This window comes from Arachis ipaensis, chromosome B3 (assembly GCF_059453495.1).
Source record: "Arachis ipaensis isolate K30076 ecotype BB chromosome B3, ASM5945349v1, whole genome shotgun sequence".
Classification (NCBI taxonomy): domain Eukaryota; kingdom Viridiplantae; phylum Streptophyta; class Magnoliopsida; order Fabales; family Fabaceae; genus Arachis; species Arachis ipaensis.
In genome coordinates this window covers 132,702,477-132,724,989 of record NC_142438.1, presented here as the reverse complement: position 1 = coordinate 132,724,989, position 22,513 = coordinate 132,702,477, and the positions used below count along the sequence as shown (strand labels likewise).

At 34.8% G+C, this 22,513-nt stretch overlaps 3 protein-coding genes across 3 annotated transcripts; 2 read left to right on the top strand and 1 right to left on the bottom strand.

The window, feature by feature from the left end:
- Positions 1 to 4,617: 4,617 nt before the first annotated feature.
- On the top strand, positions 4,618 to 8,786 carry LOC107631224 (strawberry notch protein (DUF616)). Its single transcript, XM_016334590.3, has 9 exons — positions 4,618 to 5,454; positions 5,750 to 5,989; positions 6,185 to 6,398; positions 6,571 to 6,680; positions 6,757 to 6,956; positions 7,395 to 7,498; positions 7,644 to 7,831; positions 7,913 to 8,112; positions 8,317 to 8,786. Exons 1-9 carry the CDS (start codon positions 5,226 to 5,228, stop codon positions 8,530 to 8,532), a joined length of 1,701 nt encoding a protein of 566 aa, XP_016190076.1. The 5' UTR covers positions 4,618 to 5,225; the 3' UTR covers positions 8,533 to 8,786.
- Positions 8,787 to 14,551: 5,765 nt separating this feature from the next.
- LOC107631226 (GTP-binding protein At2g22870) lies at positions 14,552 to 16,748 on the top strand. Its single transcript, XM_016334592.3, has 4 exons — positions 14,552 to 15,163; positions 15,241 to 15,310; positions 15,766 to 15,928; positions 16,027 to 16,748. The coding sequence occupies exons 1-4, from the start codon at positions 14,755 to 14,757 to the stop codon at positions 16,234 to 16,236; spliced, it is 852 nt and encodes a 283-aa protein (XP_016190078.1). The 5' UTR covers positions 14,552 to 14,754; the 3' UTR covers positions 16,237 to 16,748.
- A 1,186-nt stretch (positions 16,749 to 17,934) lies between these two features.
- Positions 17,935 to 21,658, bottom strand: LOC107631225 (linoleate 13S-lipoxygenase 3-1, chloroplastic). Its single transcript, XM_016334591.3, has 9 exons — positions 21,168 to 21,658; positions 20,776 to 21,056; positions 20,463 to 20,700; positions 20,016 to 20,282; positions 19,855 to 19,940; positions 19,659 to 19,751; positions 19,282 to 19,583; positions 18,911 to 19,177; positions 17,935 to 18,827 (listed from the first exon to the last, which is right to left on the bottom strand). Exons 1-9 carry the CDS (start codon positions 21,562 to 21,564, stop codon positions 18,071 to 18,073), a joined length of 2,688 nt encoding a protein of 895 aa, XP_016190077.1. The 5' UTR covers positions 21,565 to 21,658; the 3' UTR covers positions 17,935 to 18,070.
- Between the last annotated feature and the right edge of the window lie 855 nt (positions 21,659 to 22,513).

The window sequence follows — 22,513 nt, the reverse complement described above, 5'->3', positions numbered from 1 at the left end:
ACCGTCGGACTCCCAAACGCTGCACCCGCCATGTTTCCATCTACTAAGGTTCCCTCCGTTGCGTCGTCATTTTTATCAACTGGCGAGTTCTGCAGGGAGGAAGGTTGCGGACGCTTCCGGAGAGAAATTCCACGACGTGGAGGAGTTTTGCGCGATGGAGATGACACAATTTCATGTTTTTCTCACTGCCCCATCCTAATGCCAATTGATTTGCCTCCATCACCATGCAAATTGGGCCTTGGGATCCTTCTAGAAATAGACTTGTGCTGCTTTCTGTTTTGGTCCTTCAAACCTGATGGATGACCCATTGTGAATTTTTCCTTACGCAATACTTTTTGCCAGTCCTCTCCATCATCCATGCATGCCTCCTTAACATGACCATCAGACACGTGAGGGTCAATGATTCCGTAACCGCATCCTACCCTTTAACAACTCCTAATTTCTCGCCCAAATTACGAGAATCCTTACCCAAATTGCGAGCTTTCGATTCAACCTCTTTTTGAATTTCATGATTGTTGTGTGGCACTAGTGTCAGGGCTCCATGATTCTTTCCATCACCGAAAGACTCACCCTTCCCTTCCGATGACTCTTTCTCCATGCACAACGATTTATCATGCCCATACCGTGCACAAGTAGAACAAATCAATTGTAAACTCTCGTACTCCACTTCATGAGTCATGCCCTCCACTATAATATGTTTGATTATCGGCAACCCAAGATTAATTTGAACGGGCATATTTTTCTTTCTCTGCAAGCTTAGTGGCCAAGTCTACTTTCACCGGAACCCCTATTGTAGAAGCAATTTGCAGCATTGCTTGTTCCTGGTAGCACCAAATCCGAGACTCGAATCCGTACTAGTGTTGATCCGAAGGATTGTTCGCATGGCCTAATATCCACGTCCCATGGCTTTACTGCGACATAGTGACCATCTATCAACCACAGGCCACCAAGCATGACTTTCTCACGCAATATCAAATTTAACCAAAAAATACCCAAACCCCACATCCAACAAATCAAACTCTCCTTTGATGCGCCATACTATCCGAAACTTATGCATAAGAGTAGCCATAATGCTTATCCAGCACTTGTATGGTTCAGCTAGACAGCTCTTTACCTATTTCGTAAAACTGACACTTGGTGGACGAGAATCACCTTCACGGTTGCGATACCATCCCCACACAAAGACCCTACTAATGCAAAGGCCTTAGACTTCACTGCACCAATGACTTTATCTCTAAAAGAGACATTGGATGACTTTTCTAAACCCTCTCGAGAATAAACCCTCTTTAACACCGGATACACACCCTCCCACATTCTCCCCCTTATCTCTTCCGATGGTATGGTCATCTTTCTCACCGTGATTCACCCTCAAATGCTCGTCCCCGTACTCTCCTTCTCTCATTCTCTCTGAATACAGAGTACGTACAATAAAAAAAGAATTCGGTCAGATTAGATTTGATTATATTTGAATATAATTTTAATATTTTATTGGTCTAATTTAAAAAATTTAGTCTAATTTTAAATTTGACTCGAAAACTAATCGAATTAAGTTGGTTATAAAATTTACATAATAAATTTAAAAATTATTTCAAAATCAAATTTACTAAATATTATGTCACATTTATAACAAAATAAATTATTTTAAAACAAAAACAATAACGTATAATATAAAAGTATTAATTGAGATATAAAAAATAATATTTTATTATGAAATTTATCTTAAAATATATATTTTAATTATAAGATGAGATTTTAACCGGGTCTATTCAAAGTATAATTTAATAATTTTAACTCAACAATTTTTTTTCTGGACATGTCAACTAAAAGTTCTTTACATACATAATTTAAAAAGAAATAATACTATAAAATTAATATAATTTATTATTTGTAATTAATAATTAATTAATAATTTATTAAAAATATTAATCAATATAAATTAAATTACTGGCATTTGAATTTTTTCATTTGGAATAAAAACTACACATGCCTACATATATGTTTATCCAATTGAGTAAATTTATATGTCTATCTTATTAGTTATTAGTTATGGCAACTACTCCTATGAAGATGCCAAAAACATCTTCTCATGATGATCCTTATTTAAAAAGTGTAACTTATTTGCTTAGCAACATTTTGAATAAAGATAACATTTTTACTTCAAATAAAAATCAAGCTCTACAATCTATTATCTAATGATCAAAATAAAATATTTTCACATGATGATAATCATACAATTTTTATTGGAGTAGCCACCATTAGTTATTACCCATGATAAATTATCTTTGCGCCATATGACTGATAGTTTAGTGTCAGCGTTTCACTAACAAGTAGTTATAACAAGATGCATTTTAAAAAAATGATTAATAATTTTAAAAGCTAATTTGATTCATTTAAACTTTTAGAGATCGATTAATTTAACCCCACAAATATTAGGAGGGTAAAATTTTCTGAGACGTGGGATCGTGCGGGAACTATTTCGAATGGAGATCCAACTGTGGGAGATTTTTTCTGCGAAAATGAAGATGGGGGACACAATTTCTCCGAGGTAGGCGCAGGGATCTTCGACCCGTCCCCATTAATTCTCGAATTTCATAAATTTATTGAATTTTCTTTAATAGTTGAATTATCCTAATCCTCATTTGCATAACCCTTCTTCAATTCATAGATCCCTAATGCTGTCCATACTCCATCCAACATCTCTGCAGCCACCCTCTCGCCACTCTCTCTTCTCGCCGCATTGTCACACTTCACTATGCCATCATCCTCACTGCGTCGTGCTCTCTATTTGCGGTGTTCCTTTTCGCATCGTGTCCATTCTCCTCTCTATTCCCGCGTCTCCCACCTTGTCCATTGCTTTGTCCTCTGGCTCGTCATTGCGTTCCCCACTACGTCATTTCGAAAGAAGTCACCATCTTATTGTTTAAACTTTTTGTATAAAATCTTACTGTTTTGTATAGGATGGATACTTGCAACTCTATTCATATAGAAATTAATAATTAGTTAGAACTATCGGATAGATAACGAAAAATGGGACTCTATGGAAAATGAAGATAGGAAATAATATTTTCCCACGACAGAAAACAGAGATAGGGACGGAGAGCAAATCTAGGAGCGAGAATGGAGAGTAGGGAGGTATCCCCCGCCCTGCTCCGTTGACATCCTTACACAATATAAAAACTAAGTCTTATTTCCCTTACCAAATTTTTAAAATTCATATTTTTTAAAATGCTTCTGGAGGTGATATAAGCAACCTCGTGTATAACATAAGATATGTAACATATTAAATATAAGGTGGGGTGGCTTAATTTGTTTTGAAGAATGCCATTTTCACCATAAATTGGTGGAAGCATCAAGGACCCATACATTTAAAGTCAGCATTTTTCTTTCGTATTTCTTTTCCAGGTCCAAAGTGTGCAGACTTCAATGAGTGATGTTTCTAAGAAAAGAGGAAGACAACGAATGAAATCCGCGTAAGGAAGCAATAATAATATTTGACAATAAGTTTCACCAAAGCATCTCAAGTAATTCAATTAAAAATAAAAAAGAGAGAATAATTAATGTCCCAAAAAATTAAATATTGTCTCCATAAACTGTCCTCTAATCAACACCGCTGAAATCATTTTTCATGTTAACTAGATTCTAGGTAAGAGAAACACTTTCATTTAAAAAAAAAAAAAAAACTCGAAAACTGAAAAGGAAATCGCCTTTTACATTCTGTGGCTAACAAATAACAACAACGATTTATCCAATGTTCCTACTTCCTAGCCCATTCTGGGGGCTTCAGTCCCAACAATAATCCCATAGATTAATAATGCATTATTCTTTTATTTATTTAATTCAAATACAACAAAATAAAATAGGCATAGAATCAAACTAATTACGTTAAATATTGAAAGACAACCACCATCAACCACGGACATAAGGGAGGCAACAATCTAGCCATTAAAATATCCACAATGTTTTAAAAAAATTAGTAATTACTCTTTTCCTCCATCAAAGAAATATCTTTAAAAAGATAATTAAAATGTATTGAAAATTTGAAATATAAAAACTAAAAATATTAAGTTATAAAATTATTTTGCTAACAATAATGATTCTATTTACTTTAGAAAATAACGGTAGAAAAATAACAATGTTATATTAATTTGCTAAATAGATATTTATTTATAAAATAATAAAATTTCAAAAATTAACTCTTTATTTAAAAGAGTTTGATTTTAATATACTGATAGTCTAATAATATAAAATTTGTACAATTTATTACTTTTTTTTAAATGATCATTTACACAGTTAATATAAAAAATAATTATTTTTATTAATATAGCGTGATACAATTAAATATACATATAAAACTACTTTATATTATTTGTATAAAATTAAATTATATTTACTGTCAAAAAATAAAAAAAGGCAAAGTTAGATAAATTCTTATTGATTTAACTACATTAAGCTCCAACTTTTATAATAAGCACCGAATTAATGACATAACCAATCAAATTATTAGATAGCAGATGTCAAGCAATCAGTTGGGTGGCGCCACAATTTTTTTTTTTAAAACTTTTTTCAATTTTGTTTTTATTTTTTCAATATTCTCCCAATTCGGTAATTTTTTATCATATAAATAATCGAAGAAATATTGCTTCCTCTGTAAGATCATCAACACTTCCGGATCAACGATAAAAACAAATTACGATAACAATATTAAAAAAAGAAAATACTGCTTCAATTTTCTGATCTCGGATTTCTTCCCACTCTCAGATTTCAGAAAACCCTACATTCCCAATCCGGGGAAGAAGAACAAACAAGAAAAAAGAAAACCCTAGATTCATCCCCATTTTTGGAAGAAAGTGAGAATTTTTGCTGAGACCCAATTTTTGTCCGAGTGGATGACAACCGAAATTTGACTTTGATGTAGGTGTTAAACTCTTTCCACATACGGACCAAAGCTTGATTCGATTTTGCTCCGTTCTCTGCCACTGAATTTTTTATTCCCACCGTTTTATTACTTTTGGACGTTCTTTTGTGTGTTGAACACCCAGAAAGGGAAATCGAATAGTGAGAGTGGCATTGCTAACTGAATCCCGATTTGCGAAGGTGTTCGTTAAAATTCCGCAATTGAGAGTTTCATGTGTTGTGGGGTGTAAGCATTGGAAGATTGAAGGGTGTGTTGGAGATGATGATGAAGAGGGAGAGGGGCATGTGTTGATGTTGATGCTGAGGGTATAATGTCATTAGGTCTTCGTTCTTCTGGGAGTTATGGGTCTCTGCTTGAAAACGGAGTGTCACCAATTCAAGCAGCATCGGCACGCAAGGCTTCCAAGATGGTGAAGGAGAAAGATAAGGAGAGACTCTTCCTTTGGATCTGCAAGTTTGCTGGTCGCAAGAAGGTTGGAATGCTTTTCCTCTGCGCCATCTCCGCTGCCGTCTTCATCTGGGTTCTCTATGTTGGAAAAGGTTCCTATTCTCGATTCCTGTCTCTTGATTATGGTCTTGGAATGTGATTACTGCTGTTTTTCATGTCTCTGATTTTTCTGTTGTTGTTTGATCTATATAACTGACTCCACTTAATGGGGGCAAACTTTAGTTGGTTTTGCAATTTTCACTATGCAATTTTAGTATCGAATCCCTGTCTAGTTCGTCCTGTGTTAGGCTTAGTTTGGCTTGCAATTTCAGTTGTGATTCGCATCTGTTACTCGATTTCAGTTGAATTAGGATAGGACATAATGTTTGTTGTGTGGCTTGCCTTCAGGTGATGATTCTCCGGAAGGAAATGCCGTGCAGGGCATTAATGTTAATGAAAGCATGTCTATAGATGATTCCTCGCCTCTGATCTCTACTGCGGCAAGTGCCCTGGGCTTGACTACCAATCTGGCATTACCGCCTCCTCCCCCTAGTTATTTTTTGGGGTATAGTCTTCCAGAGGGGCATCCATGTAATAGCTTCACTCTTCCTCCCCCACCATCTGATCCAAAGCGTACCGGGCCACGGCGTAAGTCTTATTTTACGATTTTTGTGTGCTGTAAGAATTTATAGAAAATTTTGTATTTAAATAATTTGGAATTGCAGCCATTATCCATGCTTGTGTCATAGTTCTTCAAACTGCAGTAATTCATGATGATGCAGAGGATGAAGGATAATATAGATCTAGACTAATTATGTATATTCCTGGGTTGTTTATGTGCAGCATGCCCGGTATGTTACCTTCCTGTGGAAGAAGCTATTGAGCTGATGCCAAAGTCACCATCACCTTCACCAGTTCTTAAGAATTTAACTTATATCTATGAGGAAAATATAAGTAGATTTGGAGAATTCGGTGGCTCAGACTTTGGTGGATATCCTACTTTGAAGCAAAGGAATGAGTCTTTTGATATACAAGAATCAATGAGTGTGCACTGCGGGTATGTTTTTACCCTTTGTTCAATATTTCCCTGACTTATATCTATAGCCACTCAGGAATGTTCTTTTTGGTTATAATAATTAGACCTTCCCAGTAATAAAGCATATTCTATGTACCTTTCCACTGATACCAAACCATTCTGCACGTTCAATGACACATTGTGCATCTATCAGATTTGTAAGAGGAACTAAACCTGGCCACAACACAGGATTTGACATTGATGAAGCTGACATTCTTGAAATGGAGAAGTGTAATGGAGTAGTTGTTGCATCTGCCATATTTGGTCTGTATAATATGATATCTGCAGCTTTTTACTCTTTCAAACTAGTAATTGACTATAAACTGATTATATTGTTCAGGAAATTTTGACGAGATAAATGAGCCAGCAGATATAAGTACATATTCAAAGGAGACAGTGTGCTTCCTTATGTTTGTAGATGAAGAAACAGAAAAATATCTAAAGAGTTCAGGCAAGCTGGGAAGCAGCAAGATGATTGGCTTATGGAGAATTATCGTTGCTCATAATCTTCCTTACACAGATGCACGGCGGACGGGAAAGGTCAGAATTCTTATTTGGCAAGCACTAATGCCCAATTATGTCTATGAAATAGAAATTGACACATGGAATGTCTGCGTTACCATTTTTTCCCCTTATGGGTTATGCTCTTCTCTATGATTTGTTTGCTCATATATTAAGTTTATATTGTTGGCCAGGGTTTCTTATTTTCATAATCTTCTCTGAAGGAGTTAATATTGCCATGCTAACTTACACTGACTACATTGGGAGGGGAGGGGAAGAAATAATTAGCTCAGTGGATGTACTGTTAGTTGCTAGATCCTCTTGTAGTAGCATTATGATTCCTTTTAATTCAAAATGAAATTTTTAGCCTGTGTATGATACAGAAAGCCTCAAATCTCCGTTAGACGCTGTTGTGTATTCTATTTCCTAAAGTAGTACATTTATGCACCTATTAACTTCTATTAACTTTTCCCACAGATTCCGAAGCTTCTGTTACATAGATTGGTTCCAAATGCTCGCTATTCTATATGGGTTGATGGGAAGCTTAAGCTTGTTGTTGATCCATATAAAATTCTTGAAAGGTAGAATCTTCTTTGTTACTATTAATTATGAGTCATATTTTATACATTTGTTGTTTCCGACTACGCATGCAAGACGAATTTTTAATTTAACCTGCTACAGTACATGTTTTGGCACCTAAGCTACTTCTGTTCCGCCCATATTTAGGTTTTTGTGGAGGAAGAATGCAACTTTTGCAATATCAAAGCATTATAGGCGCTTTGATGTATTTGTTGAGGCCGAGGCAAACAAAGCTGCCAAAAAATATGATAATGCCTCTATCGACTTTCAGATTGAGTTTTACAAGCGAGAGGGATTGACCCCATATACAGAGGCCAAGCTTCCTCTTACAAGTGGTAGGAAAACCTTCCTATATCCATGTTGGATGAGATGCAACCGTTTCATTGTTTTTCTGAAACTTTGTGGCTGGTTTGCAGATGTTCCTGAAGGATGTGTTGTAATACGAGAGCATGTGCCGATTAGCAACCTTTTCACTTGTCTTTGGTTCAATGAAGTTGACAGATTTACTTCCAGGGACCAGATTAGTTTCTCAACCGTCAGGGATAAAATTTTGTCGAAGGTGGATTTTCATTTTAACATGTTCTTGGACTGTGAAAGACGCAACTTTGTGATTCAGGTATTTCCCCACAATCATGTTCGAGTATCTGATTAAACTATATGTATGCTGTCATAGTTTTTCTTTCCCGAAAAAAGATGGTGGTTCGGGCACAGGCACGAACGCACTTACTAACTTATACTGTGTTTTAGTAGTTTTTTCATTGTCTCTTGTTAATCTTATTTCAATTGATCAACCCCTACCCTCTCTTCTTTGTGAATGCAGAAATACCACAGGGATATATTGCTGCGGCTAGCTCCACCAGCGGGTCATGTCCAACCACCCCCTCCGCCAGCTCCAATTCTCGAGGTGGTCAGTGAAAAGGTTGTAAGTCCACCCAGCAGGAGAGGGCCGGGAAGGCGTGGAAGAGATAGGAAAACTGGTAATAGGCGCCACCGCAAAGTTGTTGCTGGAAGTAAAGACATGGACACAGCAAGTTAAAAAGAGTTTTGTCTGGGTGATTATACTATTTTTTTCTTTTGTTTCTGATATTCCACATACGAAAATCATTCATTGGAGAGCAGGAGGAGAAGATGCAAGATGTATGTTGTAATTTGATTCTCTCATTCTTTTTTTGTTATTTTGTGCAATTGTCTATCTAAATTAATTTTTTGTACATATAGCAACATCTTCAATAATTATTTATAAACATGGGTTACCACTGAATTCCTCACTTGGCAACCCATTCTGCTATAGTACTTTCCTCACATGACCTTGTTCTTTCTAATAACGCAATAGCAATATGAATAAAATAGAGGTCATTTATACGGTAAAGAGTTAAATATGTACAGATTTACAGATATTCTATGTGATGCAATGAGAAATGTACACGTACCTTAAATCATGTTCAGCATTGAGACACAGATGTCAGAGCCAACAGTTTCGTTACAGGGCTTGCCGGCATAGGCTCGCATAGTTTAGTTGAGCCTTCCAGAGTTTATGGCGTAACGGAGGATACTTTTATGGGTCAGTTCAAGAAGTTTTGTATGGGCCTTCACCGTTTTTTTTATGGGTTTTTTAATTGGATTCATTGTATGCTGAAGTTATGTCAAAAATCAGTTAATGTAGATATTTATGTCTAAAAAAAAGAAGCTGATGCTTATTTAAGAAGGTAGGAAATCATCCAAGAAGATAGCAAATGGCCACCCATGGGCAGAATAAAAAAAAACGGAATGAACACCTGAAAAATAAGTAGAAGAATAAAGGAAATGCTTCTGGATTCTTTTCACCTTTTTTATGTAAAATAATTAAGTTAATATACGATTAATCCAATATTTATTTTACATCATATTCTTCTAGTGATTGATGGTGAAGAATCGATCATGTTGAACTCTTTGAATTTTCAAAACATGGATAATAGTGTTAAGACAATAATAGCTAAGTTTCTGTGAGTTGTCACTACACCATAAAATTGTGATTGTGGTTGTAATCATTCTAGTCTTCTCTAGTACACAAATAAAATAATCCAGAGTCTTCACTTTAAAAACTACTCTACCTAATTGCCAATTTTGACATGAAACTATAATTAAAAAAAATCCTATGCAAAATAGTAAAACACATATTAAAGCTATCAATATTAAAGTTATCAACATGGATATGTGTCACTTAACTTGCTAATTAGACTTTAAAAAATTGTACATGTCAAATGGAGTATAAGATAATTGACTCTAGTTGATGATTTGAGAAATCTGTAATTGACTCTCGTTGCTGATTTGAGATAATGAAATCTTGTAATGAGTACTCATTAATTAAAATTTAATGAAATTTTTTTTAGTAGTTTATATACATTGAAAATGTCCCATTAAAAATACTGATAAATAAAAATATCGATTAAAAAAAGTGAAAAATTGATTGTAAAATTATTTTTTAATCTTTTAATTTTGGAGATTGAATTTAGAGTTTAAATTAGAATTCAGAATTTAAATTAAAAATTAGAATTTAAAGTTTAATATTTAAACTTTATAATAACAATATAATTAAAAAATTGATTGATATTTACTAAAAATTATTAATTTTCTAATTGAACTCAAAGAAAAAAAATATATAACAATAATATCCCAAATTGTTAATATTATATATTTTAGATTGTTATTGAGCCTGACTTAATCTGAAACTTGTTAAAAGATATGACGATTTTTTAAAAGTTACCTATATGTAATATGCCAAATTTAATGTTTACAAGTATTTAAAATGAAAAATGCTATTTGTATACTAAAATTAGCTATTAAAATCAGTTACAATATATTTGTGTATAAATACATGTATGATTTAATTTATTTTTAATATATATTTGTATTTCAATATGTATTTTATACTGATGGCTGACTTTGATAACTGATTTTGGTGTACACGTAACATAATCCATTTAAAATATACAAAAATATTTATAATAAAATATAATAAATTTAAAATATTTAATAACTTTGTTAATGATAAAAAATTATTTATATATTTATTTATATTTTAATAAACACAGACAAGCCAATAAGATTTACCAGTAAGTTTGAATTCGGTCTATTAACATATTAAGTTTTTATAACAGCGTGAGTCTATGCCTATTTTATAACAGTTTAGGTTAGACTAGGCCAAGATCAGATTATAGGCTGATGAGTTTAGAAAACTCTAAATTTAATTTGATGATGAACAAATATTATTAAAGTAATTAATTACAAAATTATTAATTTGATCATATTTCATACTTGCTTAATTAATAATTTTGTTGATGCAGGTTTTACTCTTGGGCCAAAAAGAAAAGAAAAATTCAGCAAGCCCAATAGAGTATATTCAGCATTGATACAAATTATTTTGATTCTTATGGCTGAATTATTATGTTACTTGGGCCAGATTGAATTATTATTACTACAAGCTCAATTACAATCTTTGCTAAATAGGCCAAAGCATGGTCCGAAACCATTAAGCAAAGAAAGCAAAGTTCCTTTGCTTCCAATGGATCCCATTCTTTAAGTTGTGATGGATTTTAAATTCAATTAACTTGAATTAACTTGCATTGGAAATATGAGAGAGGTTTAGCACTTGATTTGATAGACATCATCAATGTTACACGCGAAGTGAGAAACTTAATTTACTTTATCACATTCATTAATTATTCAAGTTTCTCTTTCTTCACTCTCATCTCTCTTCTCCATTTTTTGTCACCTCACAGAGAAAGAATGGAAGCTAAGCCTAGTCACCGAAAAAAAAGAGAAGCAAGTTACAAGACCATTGAAATGATGGCAAGAAAAAGAAAACAAAAAATATATTGTGACTGAGATCTTCAACCAAAAAAGGTAAGTATGGTGAAGTAAGCTCAGCCTCTCCATACCAAAAATAGAAGAGAAGATTTCGGTCAGAGGAAGAAGATCCTTGGAGGGATGACTTGACTCTAATTTTGCTCAACCATCACAGGAGGTAGCTATAGTAGCTACGTGATGGAGAAGGCAGAAGTTGGAGTAGATGAAGCTGTCATCATCAAGAGTGCATCAAGGGCTAGGAGTCCTTCTTGGAGTGCAAGACAAGATGGATGGCTCGGATTGATAATTATTGGTGACCAAGGAAGACCCAGAGGTAATTGCATGTTGGTCATTACATTCGGTTACCTCTCCTCTCTCTCTCTCTCTCTCTGGCCGAACCGGTTTCGCATGAAGAAGAAGAAGTTTAGCTTGGTTTTTGGTTTCAACCATGGAGGCTTCTCCTTTTATAAATAAGGGAGAACAGTCAGGGCTTGAAGCAAGGAGTGAGAGTGCAAGACATAGTGTTCACATAGCTACCTAAGCTAACAAAAGTTCTTCTCCTTCAATGTATTCTATTTTGTATTTTTCTATTTAATTTTGTCTGTCTTGAGTCTCATAGAAAAAGGTAAATAGTGAGGTTTGTATGAAAAAGTCATAGAGCAGAAAAAGGCATAGAGTGCAAAATTAAAAGAAAAAGCCATAGATGTCCTTAGAGGTCCTTTGTACATCTGTGTTGTGTTTCATGATTCTGTGGGAATCCCCTTGTAAGTTGGGTTAGCACTTAGCAGTTGAAAGCTTGGGAGTGACCAAGTCAAGTTCAGTCTAGGTTTAGATTCTGGACTTGTCCCGGATAGGAAGGGTAGTTCCTAGGGAGTATTGGAGTCTGTAATCAAAGATGATTATAGTGAAATTCCATTATTGTTGTGATGGAGACTGGAGGTAGGCTGCATTGCACTTAGCAGCTGAACCAGGACATATCTTGGTGTGATTTTCTCTCTCTTCTACTCCATTTTTGTTTTTGCTGCATAGGAGACAAAATTGAAAAATATCTCCTGACTGGTCACGAGACAAAACGAAAAAGTCTCTTGACTAGGCACGAGACAAAAATAAAAATATCTCCTCAAGTGCTCTAAAAGATAGCAAGAGTTACAAAACAAAAAGGGGTTAAGATTCAACCCCCTTCTCTTAGCCACTGATAAACCATCATAGGCCTATAATAGACTAAGAGCCTGCCTAACCTATTTTTACTCCTAATTGTTCTTCTTATTCAAATTTGATATTGACTTTTTTTTATAATTGTTTATAGTGCATCACATTCATCAAGTTCTATCTCTAATTATATTTGTTGATCCATGTATATTTATTAAATATTTACTTGTACCTAAATATTTTAATGAATTTTAATATATTTTATAATTTCTTCATTTTCTGACATTTTTCTTGCAACCTTTATATAATTTTGCTGTGTTCTTATTTTATTTCAATCAAGTTTTGATATTTTGCTCTGGAAAAAAAAAAGAAAAAATCAACTTCTTTTTCTATAAAAAAAAATGAATGCTAATGTATATAAAATTGTTTGAGGTGTTTTATTCAATTTTTTATAGTAATTTCAATTTTTTATTCATTTTAATAAACTATATTTTAGTCCTTTCATAAAAAAGTAATAATAATTATTTTTTATATTTCGCATTCTTTTATTCTTTTTATATTTTCATTATCCTTAATATTTTGCATATAACTTATAAAATATTTATTTTTTACTCTAATATATATAAAATTTTCTCTTTTTTTTGTAAATTAAGTTTAGAGTTAAATTTTAGGTGCTATTATGCATGATTAAAACTTATCCATTTTTATTCTTCGTTGTTCATGTTGTTGACTATTGCTTATATGAATAATTTAAAAAAAGTTGGTGATATCAAAAAAGAATTTATGTAATAGTCTAAATTTTTAATAAATTGAATTGTATAGTTAATACCTAAATTTTAGATACTTGGATATTTTATTATTCCAATTCGTTGTAGGAAATAAAAAATTATATTATTATACTCAACAAAAAATGAACTTTTATTTATTTTTTTAAATAATTATTCAATAATATTTCAAAAATTATTAAATTATACCGTCTTAAAATAATGAACTAATATGAATATAACATATTTTTTTTGTTCCTCTCTATTAGATTTATCTAAATTATTACTTTTCAATAATACATCACCAGTTTTTTACTATTCAAATCAATAATAATAATAATATATATTTTTTTATTAATAAAAATAGCGTAATAAATTGTATAATGTCTTTTGAGCCACTAATTTAAAAGACAACTCCCTTTTGATTTTCAAACTATTTGCCATTCAATTATTTTTTTTCTTTTTGCTCACGATGCCATTGACATCAATGGTAACTTCTTCACAACTCACTTATTTAGGGTCTTTGCATCTAATACAACATGATTTGAATTTTTTTTTAATTTTCACTATACTGTATTTTTTTTTTTTGTAGTAATTTTCACTATACTGTGTAACAAAACAAAATAGTAAACCAAATTCACCTTAAACCCATTAGCAACTCTTGACCAAAAATAAAAACACCCATATGCAACTGGCCTACAGAAACCGAAATAATGATTGGATTCACTGTCAAAAAATGGAGCCCAATACTTCATTATCCCGTTTGAGTTTAAGCATTCCACTGAACGTTAAGCCAAGCCAATTTATAGTGTGGCGCCTTTGAAGCTATGTCCCAAGTCACCGACAACCCACCCACATGTATCATGATGACGTCAGAAAAAAGAATATCTGTAAATCTGCCTCTGTATCGTAGAACGACCCTAAAATAGAACTGATACTTCTTGAGCAATTATAATTTGAAGTTGGCTTACTCTACTTAAATCTGTCCGAGTATTGTTTTCTTTTCCCAATCCCTTCAAGAAGATTTCCTTTTTGAAAACACCTTTATAACTTAAAAATTAGCTTGCATCTTAAGAAAATGTAAAATGTAAATCACCAAAAGCAACTTCTTATAGTTGGCATTGAACTCTATGAAATACACTTATATGGCATAGGGAAGATTATAACAGATTAAATTTGCATTAAATAAAGGATTTAAACATAAGAAAGAAATAAATAAATACTGTTAGTCACTATGTAATGCTCTCTCTTTTGTTTATTTCCTAAATATATTTGTATTCTTCCAAGGAATTTGGATGCAAGCAAGTGTTCCATCCAGGGAACTATAGGAGGAAATATTTGCTATTAGTTATTACTTATTAGGAGTTTGGTTTGTCTTAATATTTATCACTTATTTTTGTACTGCATTTTGCAACTTTACTGTGACCGTGGCTATTTATTTAGTCCCAAAACGACGCCGTAAAGGGCTGGAGGCACCCTTAATTAAATAGTTGGAGCAAGGAAAACGAAGAAAGATAACAATGGCGCTAAGAACTCGATTCTTCACTCTCACTCCCCAAATCCCATTTCCTTCATCAACATCATCATCTTTCTCACTCCTCTCTCTGCGGCGCCCTCTTCCCCGTTCAGCAACCTTCTCCTCCTCTGCAGCCGCCGTCCAAACGGTGCTATTCGTCCCGCCGGGAGTGGAGCCCCAAGAAGTCGACGATTCAATGGTTCTTCCAGGATCCAACATCGTAATCGGACCCTACGCAGGCGATTCCCGCATTAAGGGTGTGGAGTTCGTGAAGAGTAGCGGCAAGGCCAGGGACTGCCCCAAAGATGACCGACCCGAATTCGCCATATTAGGTCGCTCCAATGTCGGCAAGTCTTCTCTTATCAATTCCCTTGTTCGCAAGAAAGAGATTGCCCTCACCTCCAAGAAACCAGGTCATTCTCCTTCCTTCCTTCTTCTTCTTCTTCTTATGTGTGATGTGTAGAGCTAATTTAGTTTCTTGCACTTACAGGGAAGACGCAGCTTATCAATCACTTCTTGGTCAACAAAAGCTGGTACCTTGTGGATTTGCCTGGTTATGGGTCAGTCACTCCCTCACAGCATTACTCAATGTCTTATACTTTATGTTTATGTTTCTTTCTTATTCTGTATGTGTGTGTAATTTTAATTATTATGAAATCAAATCAACAGGCTCTAGTGGGCAATATTATTAACTAAGTCTACATCTTATTAGTGTAAAATTTGCAAAGCTGATTCCTTTCCCTTATTTGCTTCATAAAGGTATCTTTTGTGGGGGGAAGGAGGATATTTGTTTATTCTGAAACAATGGAGCTAAGCTAGGTATCCTCCTTGTTTGACTTGGTTAATAATAATTCAAGTTTCTTTGAATACTTTCGGTACCTATGTTGCTCCACAGGCTTGCCATGTTTTCTTCAATTATGTTCTTCCATGATTCCATCCATGTCCTTTTTTCCCCAAGGTTCCTTTTAAGTTGGAGGGGATTGAGCATTGTTGATTGTGTTTGACTTTTGTGCAGCTTTGCTAAAGCGCCTGAAGCTGCTAAAATGGACTGGTCCTCGTTCACCAAAGGGTACTTTTTGAATAGAGATACTCTCGTGGCTGTCTTGCTTCTCATTGATGCAAGTGTTCCACCTCAAAAGATCGACTTGGATTGTGCGAATTGGCTTGGACGCAATAATGTATGGTGCTTTTTCATATCGAGTCCTAAAATTAATACTGTTAAATGTTGAGATTCAAGTCTAAATTTCACTAATGGTTAAACCTCCATGAATTTCAGATACCAATCACTTTTGTTTTCACCAAATGTGACAAAATAAAGGTGGCAAAGGGGAAAAGGCCTGATGAGAACATAAGGGATTTTCAAGAAATAATCAGGCAAAACTACAAGATACATCCCCCTTGGATCATGACCAGCAGTGTAACTGGAATGGGCAGAGATGACCTTCTCTTGCATATGTCACAGTTGAGAAACTATTGGGATCAATAGAAGAAATTCTAAAATCCAAGCACATGCGATGCTCTACAAGAACATGTAGGAGCCAGTTGAAATTACAGATGGAAAAGCTACGGGTTTCAATTATATTGCACATGGTATTTCAGCTGGATCTTTCTTCAGAATGTTTGTTCTCCTTGAACAGCTGCCTCATGTAGACCATATATTACATGGGATCTAGCTTGACTTGTTGCCCGGTACTGGATCGTTATACATTGATTCGTTAATAGTCCTACACTCCTGCTAGATATTTAAAGGGCTAGAAAATTGCAGGGAAATGCTATTTGTTTCACTTTTATGTTAGACTTCCTCTGCAATTTTTGCAATAGCTAAACAAAGTAGATGGTTTGATGTATCTTTTGAAGCACAGATAAACAAAGCTGTTGGGTAGTTACTCTATTGGTTTTCTGTTTGAATTGTATTAGAGGGAAGGCACATATTTGTTGCACATATCTTTATCCCTATTGTTATAACATATTTTACAAGAATTCGCTCTATACTTTCCAGTGCCTTGTTTTTGTCATGGACATGTTTGTTGCAGGTTATACACCATTTTCGTTTAACACACTATACTTTTGAGTGTCAATTTATTTTTCTGGTTTCTATTTCTCGCTAAGAAAGTAGAGTTGCTATATTCTTTTGGGCTTGCACTGTTGGTAGTAAATAATATAAATATGGTTATCAAGAAGTCAGAAAATAGGAAACCTCTATCTATTGGTAAATATAATAATAGAAGTTAGGTATTTCCAACATGCACAGAGTTGAACTTTGACTCAGCTGTAGACGTGTGTCATCCTTCCATACCTTGGAAATTCTGTCTCTTGCTTATGTTGGCATTCCAATTCAAAGTACTACGAATCTTTGCCTCAAAAAACCCAAAGAACTTTGTTGCTCCAAGATGATAGGCGGAGGATTATGAATTTATATGAATATGGTGTTGAGAGAATAAAGAATCATGTGAAATTCCAAGAAGAATGGGGTCGCAGTCAGCATTTGGGATGATATGCATGCTCCACTCAGTGATCAAGACCTCCGATTCCTTCTCCGGGGTGCTCCTTGTCACCATTGTCTTCATCCTCTTCAGGGTATCCTTCGTTAAGGACAAGGACTTCCAGGCCTTCTTCGCCGAAGGCTGCACCCTCCTCTGCATCGTCATGGCCTTTTGGAGGGGATCCTTTGAGAGGAAGTCAAGGACTTTGCCTGCGATTGGCTTCACCAAAGCGTCAGGGACGCCCTCTTGGAGAGAGAAGTACGATTAAATTAACAACCATGTTTGTGCGTTTTGGATAAGTAGGATTATATACAAATGAGGATGGTATCTAAAGAATTTGTTAGTTCCCTTTATCTTGGATTTGTGATTGTTTTCTGGAATGGTGTATGACCCAATAACTTGCAATACCCCCACCATGAATAGCTGTGACTATAATATGTTCACTTGACATACCTCACTTCCGAAGTGTTTTGCAGGTAATATCTCCAAGGCATGATTTAGCATGAATGCTCAAGCTATCCGGTTAGAGCATTTCTCTTTTTAGTTATTACGGATGAATGCATTGTTTGCGGTATTCATTGGCAACTATAGGAAGCATAGGAACACATTTATTCTGTTCTTGATTACACCATTTGAATTCATCTATCGTGAATATTTTTAATTTCTAACATTTGACTTGACCGTAAATTTCTACTCAACCCTTTTTTTAGAGGTTAATTTAAGAAATCCTTTACTTTCATTTTATTTTATTTGATATTTTTATAAGGTAACAAATGATGAATTATGCCCCCTAAGGTGAGAACAATAGGACATTGCTCTGTCGCACATATTAGAATGTTAAGCTGTTACACTATTTGGCACCCCTCTTCCTGTGACCCCTTGATCTGACCATGGCATAAGCAATTCATATGGTGTAACTCCAACACCACATCTGTTCCTAAGTTTTTTATCAGCATTTCTTTTCTCAATCTCCGTCTCAATATTTTTTATTTCCATTGAAAATTGTTTGAAGGCATCAATGATCTTAGGCTCTTCCAACCAAAAACACAAGTCATTTCTGTCTCCTATGTACTCCTCTTCCGGCGAGTGCGCAGAGCCTATGCTAGTCACAGCCATGAACTTTGCTGCTTGAGATAAACTCGGAAGTGATGACTCAAAGTATCTCTGTGGATCCATGACAAAGTCTATGTAGTCAAGATCACCCTCCTTGGGAATTAGTTTTCGCATCAACGCCGGCCGCATTGGAACATATCCACCGTAGTGGTATTGGCTAAAGTTCAACACTGCATGTTGTGCTGTTACAATCCAAATAATGGTGGTCAAGATGGAGATGAGATTTTCAGGGGTGGAAAGTTTAGGCCACCAGCTAGCGTTTTTATGATCAGGGTGTCCGAGATTGATGAATTCTTTGTACCAAGATTGAAGTTCATAGTCAGATGAAATGGCGTCAACGTCTTTGTAGTAATGGTTCACATAAGTCTTAACCAATTTCTCTATGCTGGACCATATGAGGAGTCCATCAGCTGCATAGGGATAATCTTCAATGACTAATCTAACACCTTGTGGTTGTGATTCATCAGGAACCGCTAAGCCTCTGCATAAAGTTGAAACTACAAGAGATTATGATTTATGAGATTATAAGTCATAACCATAGAACAATTGTATAATGTATATTACCTTCTTATTAGATCGGTAGGAAGACCTTCTTGGTCAAATTGCCACCAATCTCTGTATGCAGCAGAAGTGATCTGCATAGAATATTTTCCAGGACCGAAGTTAGTCTCTAAGATACCTCCGGCGTTGATGAGTGTCTCACGAGCTGTGGCGTTTGTCTTGAGTGTGTAACGCATATGGGGATGCAGAAGCTTGTATATAGGATGCATAACACTCAGTTGTCGATGAGCAGCAATTATGAATGGTTCCATAGTTGCATGTATTCTTAACCTGTTATCATATTTACAAATTGTTAAAGAAATGCGTTATTTGTGCTCATTCTGTCTTATATACTAATTCGACACACACTCCCTCCACCAATTAGAGTTTCATACCAGTGGTGCAGATATGTATGAACAAAAGCATCATTAGAGCAAACATGAGCTTTGCCAAGTTGCCAGAGCCATTTGGTGGTGGTGTCTACAGGAGGGGTGAGCACTTGCTTGGATGAGGTGTTTGGATCCATTGTCGGCAGAGCAAGCTGTATAGCAATGGGTTTTAGAGTTCCCATTTTGGTGAGGAAGAAAATTGTGGTGGTTGCATAAGCTTTGCGGTCATCAAGAGCATTAATTCGATCAACAAAGGGTAGGAAGATATCATGATAGTCCAATATGAACAACTTCTTGTGTTCCAATGCCTACAATTTGAAAGCAGAGAAATAATATGTTATGTTATGTTGTGAACTTGGAATGATAACCATTTCCATTTTTACCTGTTGGATGGACATCCCATCGATGTGGTCTATAATGTGTTCTTCTTTTAGTGCTGACTTACAGGGATCCAATTTGCTCACTGGTGGGAAAACCTTTTTGGAGTGGAAAATGACAAAGTTAAGCATCAGAAAGCTTGGTGTCAAGTTTAGAAATGCTACGATAAACCTTGGTGAGACATTACTAGCTACTAGGTACCTTTAGCCTTTCAATACTGAGAGGATTTAGCCCTGCTAGAACTTGGCGTCCAAATTCATCATCTTCTAAAAAGTGTGATTTTCCTCCTGAATATCATTTAACCCCCTTTAAACAATTTGTTTATCTAAAACAAGAAAACACACCATTCGATGTCCACTTACTTGAAAATATCTTTGGAGGATCAAATTTAAAAAGTTCTTCTATAGTGCCACCCAAATTAGAATGAGAGTGCCTTGACTCCCTGATGAAGTTATGAATGTTGAGAACACCTTCATTGCCCATCTTATCTAATAATGCAGGAACAATGTTCCTAGCAATCGCAATCAATTTCGCTCGATCAAGGGCATGCTTCTTTATGTCTGCTAGTTCCTCATCTCTAGGAACGTATATTGACTCTGATCCACTAGGCCTTGATTCCGCATGTGAATCTAAAAAGTAAACGATATCATCACACCCGCATTTCTAGTTAGGTGAAAACTCACATGCAGTTTTCTTCATGTGAAGTTGATAGTTGAGAATCGTTAGATGATTTGGCGTGTTTGACTAAATTATCATTTAACAGTTCTCGGCTATCAACTTCGCATTTTTCAACGTGAAATTGAAGTTACCAATTCTAGTAGGTGGACGTCCAGTGCGGCAACGTGTGGGATAAGGGTTGTTTTGGCCACCAAGTGTTGGCCTTTCATACTCATATCCCTTGTCAGGATCACCCAAATCGTTATACACATCATACTCATATATTCTGTCACATGATTTTCTATGCCCTCTACCATCGCCTCTCATCTGCCTTAGCTCTCTTTCTCTAACTTGTTTCAATCCAATTGGTGTCTCAAAAGGGAGATACACCTGCCACGTAAGAATTTGATTATTCTAATAATTAATAACTTGGAACATGTATATTTTTCATAGTTAAATTGTTACCTTGTTAAAGAAGAAAATTCTCTTGTGGGGATCAATTTTATTTACAGGCTGCACCCAAGACTTGCATGGAAAATGAAGATTTAGTTGTTGAATGTTTATGCTGTCCAAGAAGAGCTCACTGTGATAGCGATTAAGGACAGCAACTGCTCCAGGTACTCCAAAATCAGAGTCCACACAGAATTCAACTTTGTAGGTGTTGATGCTTCCTTCACCTCCCAATACGACGTCGTTTTCGGGCCACTCCAACACTATTTCCTCGCTCAACTTTGCCTCCGTACCATCTTCATTTCATATTTCATATATATGATACATAATAACGCATCAAAATTGAAGTAAACAAAAGCAATTGTAGTATACATATCGACAAGGTTGAAAGAGAAAGAGATTCTTACTAGGACCAAGTTGATGAGTGCTAACAAGCTGGAGAACAAGACCTTTGTTGGCGTGGGGTTGAACAGTAGGCCTAAAAATGTTGACGAGAGTTTTCATGTTGCTTGCAAACACCTTATTATTGTTGTTGTTGTTACCACTTCTCACGGCAACCTCCGCAGTTAACTTGGTTATGGTGGTTGTGTTCATATCCCTCTTCTCACTCTCAATCAAAGCCGCCACTACAGTGGGTGCAATTTGCTTCTGCCTCGCTCTAACTATGTTGTTGGTTCCACCACGAATACATGAAAGCATCATGAATCTCCTTTCTTGGCATAGTGGAGATCCATTATTATGATGTAGATGTAGGGGGAATGTATCCAAGAGCGCTAGCATAACACTCTTTGTCCCTGCAGCCATTGTATTTGTTCTTAACTATGGTTACTGAGGAAGCTATGTATGTGTATATATATAATCCATTTGCCAATTTTCCTAAATTATTTATACACTGAAGGCTTCACGAGGTTAATCAATGATGAGCGGGGATGTATAAAATAAGTCACGCTCCTACACTGGTAGCTATTGTGGTTACACCACTTTCTTCGAGTGAATTTTTAAGAAATTTCTTTTTGAATTATTTTTTTATTTATAAAAAAATAAAAATAATTTTATATTTAAATATTTTATACAAAATTTTTTTATCTGTTTAGATATAATAATATAAAAATAATTTTTTATTTATTTATTACGTGAAAAAATATCTTTTTTTAAGAGATTTTTAAAAAAAATGTAAATTATAACTTCTCAAAAAAGTTTTTTTAATTTTCTAGTGATTTTATTTTTACTATTAAAAATTTACTAAATACACTAAAAAATAAAAAATATATTTTTTAATAAAAAAATATTTTTATATCAACTTAATAACGTTCAAATAAACACAGTTAGTTTTTTTTTCTAGAATTCAACCTTATCTTACCCTCAAATTTATGACAAACCAACTCTAACCTTACTTATTTGTCTTCAACTTATTGGTATCTGACTCTATTCACGGATCATAAATAAAATATAATTTTTAATAATATGATGAGATCTTAGAATTGTAATTTGATATTTATATATTTAATAAATAGATTTGGCTTTTATATAAACAAAAATATTAAATTTCTTATTGAAGATTTCAACTTAAGGGCCTGCTACACATACAAGCAAAAACGAGTTACAAGTTTTACAAGTTGGCCCAGCCCATAAACAATACACGCGCATGAAGAGGGATTGAATGGAGCGTAACATTCACGCGCTCCCCACTCAAACGGTTACGTTCGCTTCGAGTAATGACAGACTCTTCCACTTCTTTCACTTCTCAAAGCAA